The 6,368-nt window shown below is 32.5% G+C and overlaps 1 protein-coding gene across 1 annotated transcript; it reads right to left on the bottom strand.

Annotated features, from left to right (window-relative positions):
* Window positions 1-1,338: 1,338 nt before the first annotated feature.
* On the bottom strand, window positions 1,339-6,359 carry LOC105322495 (presenilin-associated rhomboid-like protein, mitochondrial). The gene is made up of 9 exons (XM_011421235.4): window positions 6,201-6,359; window positions 5,095-5,290; window positions 4,805-4,921; window positions 3,902-4,013; window positions 3,283-3,432; window positions 3,078-3,148; window positions 1,954-2,064; window positions 1,685-1,782; window positions 1,339-1,465 (listed from the first exon to the last, which is right to left on the bottom strand). The coding sequence occupies exons 1-9, from the start codon at window positions 6,245-6,247 to the stop codon at window positions 1,372-1,374; spliced, it is 996 nt and encodes a 331-aa protein (XP_011419537.3). The 5' UTR covers window positions 6,248-6,359; the 3' UTR covers window positions 1,339-1,371.
* Window positions 6,360-6,368: the final 9 nt, after the last annotated feature.

Genomic DNA, 6,368 nt, shown 5'->3' with positions numbered 1-6,368 from the left:
AGACATACAAAGCAAGTTTGGGGTAATTACATAAAGTTAGAACAATCATTTCAATGTGCGACAAATTCTCCTTTTCACAATTAGAAAAAAAATTGGGGGGGGGGGGGGGGGGGAGAAATTTCATTAAACTATTTCTTAATTAAAAGAAAGGTTAGTTAAAGGAATACAAGTCAATTTTTAATTCATATTTTTATGAGGCATTATAAGTACATGTATTCTTTTGTTTTGTTTTTTTAATTTTGAATGTTTGATTTATTTTGGTTTCGTAGAGTAATTGATATTCTAGATCTATATATTTTTCAGGAATTTCTCTTTTATTTGACATATTTTAAGTATGTCTCTTTGCAGTTAAATCAGAAAGTGGGTTAAAAAATTGCAGTTTTTCTGTAACATGTAATTTTACAGCAAAAGAAAACACAATAAGAGCAGCTTTAAAAATGCGAAACAAAAGTAATAGACTACACGTACACGTTTTTGTAATTTATCAGTTGAGATTTCTTAATTTGTAGGATATAAACGTGTACGTAAATCGACGCAGTTTTGTGACACGAATTTATTTAGTTAATTCTAAATAAATGGTAAATTTCTTCTCAATTTTCATGCAAATGAAGTTTAAAAATCTATATAATGTGTCACAAGAATACATTCACTCGTCAATAAGATTTTATTTGTTGTAAAAAGCTACACGTTTGTACTTACGTGTAGACGACACTCTAAGTTTAGAGCACTTGTAGAAACCATGTCGTCACAAAAACTGAGGCCTGTTCAACAGAGCGAGCGCTCGCGAGCGCTCGCCAAAATTCCCTATACCCGCAACACAAATTTTGGCGAGCGGTTGACATATTACGCGAAGAATTTAGGTAATTCCCCTAGTACACGTAAACGTACCCGTCCACGTAAACGTACCCGTTTGAAATCTCAACCTCTCTAATAAGTAAACAAAGACGTGTTTTTGTTTTGTTTTATCCAGTTTTAATTAAGCATTTTTTTGGTTGTTGTTGCAAAAATGCAAATTGGGAAAAATTTTACCTTTAGGTATAAAAAAATGCATTTTGTATAGATAAAGTTAATCAATGTATAATATAAAATTAATTTGTTGTTAATTTCAACATTTATCGTTATCTTGTATTTTCAAATACATGCATCATATCCTAATACTTTCATCATATACATTATAATACATTTATCAGAATATACAGTCCTTAGTCAGAGGAAAATCACTTAATCACAATTTTGTAATGAAAGGAAAAGAAAATAATTCAGCCAGTATTCTCTCTTACACAGAGATCAAAATTACAACGGACATTTTATGAAGATGAATTTAACCATAAAACAAGCTTAACTCATTTCAATATTTATTCTTTAAAACAGTCATCCACTAAAAACACTGCATAATTTATGCCAATATTTAATAACTGTTCTGCTGCTTTTTCTAACCATCTCTGCTCCATATGTTATGTAAAATCTAAAAAACAAAAATTAAAACAAATGTAAAATCTACCAATAATATATGCTTTTGATTAGATTTAGAAATTTAATCGAACAGTCCAATCATATTCAATCACATGAGTACTATATATTTTTTTCAACAACCAAAAATGTTTAATGACCCTTTACAAAAACTTTAGAATCATATAAATTAAGCTATTTCCTTTAAATCTGTTTAATCTATACCTGTACTTACATGCCAAATAGCGTTCCACCTAAATGCGCAGCATGGTCGAACATTTTCCATCGTAGCACCAACCCCAAGGTATCAAATGTTAGCAACGCAAGGATACCCTATTCATGAGAAAAATGTTTGTATAAATATTTTTATTTAAACGGTTGAATTAGGCATATTAGGCATATTTGAATTTTTTACCAGTAATTATCCTTTTCCATTCAGCAGAATACCTTAAAAAGGACAGATTAAACTTTAAGATAAACATTTCCATGAAAATTTTTACTCACTGACTTAGCTGAGAATGAGTGGGGATAAATCTGATCGAGAAAGGCGATGCTGAACCGGCTGTCAGGAAAGGCACACCCAACCACGCCGATTATAGCACACATGGCACCAGACTGAAAGCGCAACGATGCAAAAAAATAACCAAAAATCATACACATATGGTAAAGTGGTGATTTATGCTGGTGGTTAACGTATTGTCTATAGTTAAACAATACATGTGGGTATTAAATAAGTGGATGCATGATATACCACTCTTAAGTTTTAATTCCTTAATCATATGCGTGTGGGTATTTTCAGCAATATTAATCTTACTGTGTAATTAGAGTAAATTTCCCCAACATGTAAATAACACAGTACAGTAAAATATTCTGAAGATAATATAATGAGCACTAACATTAACCAGCACTGTCTGGCCCAAAGACGATGATTCAGTCTTGGACTAATGATGGAGTTTTAAGATGCTTTCTCAGTACATTTTGTCAATCCCAAAAACCTAGTGTATAAGTGTATGAAAAATCAGAGAGAGAGGGAGAGAGAGAGAACATCCATATTTATTCACACCCTATTATTACTTTAAATGTCATGCACATATGTATAAGAATAGTCATATTCAGGAATACGCTAATTCAAATCCACGCCAACATGTTCAAAAACTAATTTTCCGCAAAATATTGTACACGCCATATTTAACATGTTTACAGTATTTAGTCCTACACATTTCAATTGAAGTTACAGGAAGGAAGACAACCTGTCAATGACCATTTATTGTACTGTAAATAAGAAAATGAAATTGAGAAGAACTATGTTATCTCTGTAAGCATAATGCAATTATAAATTTCTTCCAGACAGAATATTTTGAGTCCTTTGCAAAATAACATCAGATAAATACCTTCCACAGCTTGCAATAAAACCTTTATTTTGTTCATGTCCAAAGATATAAATCTCTCTAGTTTTCGGCAGGCTATTCAAATACTTCCTTTTTAAAAAAATATTACCTCTCTCTCTCTCTCTCTCTCTCTCTCTCTCTCTCTCTCTCTCTCTCTCTCTCTCTCTCTCTCTCTGGTCCTGTAACTTAACCTGTTTGGTTACAAGGAGTGTTCTGTGGTATCTCAGAAAACTAGCTTACCGCTCCGAGGGAAGGGTTGGGAATTCTCCTCAGAACTTTTGTTGCGAGACTAAAATAGCTGGACACAGCAGCTGATAAAAAAAAAAAAAAAATTAATGACTTAACATACACTGTATAAACATGATTTGCACATTTCATTCCTTCAGATTCTCTTGTAAAGATGAATTTTTTTAAAGTTATAGAGTAAGATGAACAAAAGGCTTACCTCCACTAAAATAAAGTGCAAGATAATGGGAATTGCCAAATGTTGGAGCAAGGGCATTAGAAAAACTCCACAAAACATACATATTCAGAAAGAAGTGAACAGGATTCTCATGGCTGAAAGAGGAGAGAAACCCTCCTAGCATGGACTGCTCTAAAAAACAAAAATATTTAAATTAACATCCAAGTACTTATACGAAAGTATTCATACTATACTCTGTCCCAAGTTTCTGCATCTACCACTTTTTGATTGAAATTTTGATAACCATTCTCACCTTTGTGCCCAAGCTATTAAAAAAAAAAAAGGCACCTTTTTTGTTTTGAAATGCCCCCTCTATCGCTTCAAGATTCAAAAACGAAAAATCTTCAGGGATTTTGCAGTTATTGTTCCAAATGATCCCTAGATTGATGAGTTTTAACAAACTTGGCAATTAAATTTTTGTGATTTTAGAAGAAATTGCAAAATTTATTAGCAAAGATAATTAAAGCACCCTGCACAAAAATCCTGCTATATGTCAACTACAGCTACACAAACCTTTACAAGGAGCAGACACTAGCAAAGATGAGTTAAGCACCCTGCAGAAAAATCTACAAAGTTAAATGTCTCCTACAGCTTTACAAACCTTTACAAGAAGAGGACAAAAAATATCTCTGCATGAACGGAAGTAGTCGGGGAATTCTCCACATGGCGAAGACCACCGTGTTAGCCAACAAAATATAGCCATACATTTTTGCCTGTAAGAGAGGAGTGAGTTGAGAGGTACAACCATTAAAATCAAAATAGTATAGAGTGGTAGAACTAATAAAATCATTGACAAGTAGATTCGATGGAATCATTTAATTTTGTGGTGAACAAGTTTTAAGAATTGTCAATTATTTACAAGTTTGTGGGGATGTAACTTTGTGATTAAAAAAAATTGAATTAATATATATGACAGTGTTTCATTAATTGTTGAGAATATACATTAATGGGCAAGCGGTACCCAGGAAGTCCACCAATATTAATCATAGTAATCATAATATATTTTTACATTTAAATAGTATCTATAATTAACAACTTAATGCAACTGTACAATCATGAATATTTATTAAGTACCTAGTACTACATAAATATTTCATGTTTGACAATTTCCACTAAATGTCAGTGCTGTGAATTAAGCCCCTACAAATCTTGAATGGCTGATTGAATCAAATGATAATTTAATTTAACAAATTTTCAGCCAAACATCTTAATTGAAATCATGACATTTTCTTCATAAACTACATGTAACAGACGGTAGAAAATGGAAAACCATTACTAAGTTGAACATATGCCCATTATGTAAATAATATGAGAGCTATATTGAATGAATTTTAGGGTACAAAAGTATCAAAATTTTCAGATTCAGAATGTAATGTTATGTGTAACTATCAACATGATTTATGTCAAGAAAAAAAATACAACTCTTGATTCAAAAATAAAAACTCTGCCTGACACATAAAAAATCTTGGTCTACAGAGTTAACTGACTACGGTAAGTCACTTACAAAACTGATGTGGAATCCCTTGTATCGGATGACATACAGGGTCGGGATTCTCCTCACCCCCCGGGCCACCTGTATGTGGTCCCAGACTATTGCTCCAGCAAAACTACAGCCGCATATCTGAAATAAGGGAACATCTGCGATAAAAAGTAACCGAACAATTCATGGCGAGACGTGATTTTATTCCAACTGGTGTTTGTATTCTTTCCCCTCGCAGGAAGTGCTCAACAATATAAAACACATCATATTTATATATAAGATCATAATTCATGAAAGATATGCTGTATTCTTACTGTGGCTGTCATGAGGAGATGTTTGGCAAGGAAGGGCCAACCTTTCTGCATTTGATGCTCAGCAGCATCGTTGTGTCGTGGGAGTCCTCGGATATACTGTTTCTGTATGAGAGAACTGTTATTCCCTTTCTGTAACAAAAGTCTTCCTTGGCAAACATTTTTGAAAACATGACTGTGTTTGCAAACTAGCGTCACACTGGAAAAGAAAAGAAAACATGAGTCAGACTCCATATATTCAGCGATATAAAACTTGCTCCATTTATTTGTAGAGCTTCCTGGAACTAATATAATCATAAAGTAGTAATTGTCTGAAATTAATAATGTGTATACTTCACAATAACCATGACAACTTCTAACTCAAAATCACCAGATACAACTTTCTAAAAAAAAAAAAAAAAGAGAGATAAGGAAGGAATTAAAATTGAGTCTGTACTGTATTTCTAAAGCTTAATCAAAGTGTAGTGGGGCTTAAAGTCTATATAAATTGCATGAAAACAGTTTACTTCTACTATAAATAAAGGTTAATTCTATGCATGTTGAATTGCTGGTCAAAGAGGAATGACAAATAAAGTCAAATTAAGTAAAAACCTAGCCTTAAACTCTGCTCTCTTTGTGAGAGAAGCTCATGGCTTGGTTATTACTTATTTTGACTTTTTCATATATATTTATTGATAAGACAGCTGACTTCTCTGCAATCCTGGATTTTGGCTTCTATAATAGCACCATATTCTCTTGTGAAAAGTGAACAGGCATAGTCTACATCCCCTCCAAGTGTATGTACATGTAGGCTATGCATGTCCACTTCTCAAAAGATAAATTAATTACCACCATTGTGTAACCTTCACAATGCTGCTATGTTACATAAATAAAATTATCTGAACTCTAGTCTCACTCAGCACAGACAAAAAAAATCAGTTATAGTTACAAATCTATAATTACATCTCAGGATAAACAGTCTTTGAATTTGATTAAGCAAGAACTGTGTTATTTCTAGAATATACTATATCACTGTATACAGATAACTGGTTAAACAGCACATTACGGTATGCTTTGCATTCATTGCTAAGATTGCACTCTAATAATAAAATAATTCCGATGCAACTTACCTGGACGTAGTTGGAACTCTACATAAAATTAACAAAGATCCTAGCATTTTGAAATACAACAATATGACAATTTTTAACTACATCTTCTATCCTCACATTTCTTCAACTTGTAAACATGAGTATCAACATTCCTAAGGTAAAATTCTGAAAAATTCCGAAAGGAAAAAT

The sequence above is a fragment of the Magallana gigas genome, chromosome 8 (assembly GCF_963853765.1).
Source record: "Magallana gigas chromosome 8, xbMagGiga1.1, whole genome shotgun sequence".
Lineage (NCBI taxonomy): Eukaryota > Metazoa > Mollusca > Bivalvia > Ostreida > Ostreidae > Magallana > Magallana gigas.
Note: the sequence above shows the minus strand (reverse complement) of the source record. Positions and strands in the feature narration are given on the sequence as shown.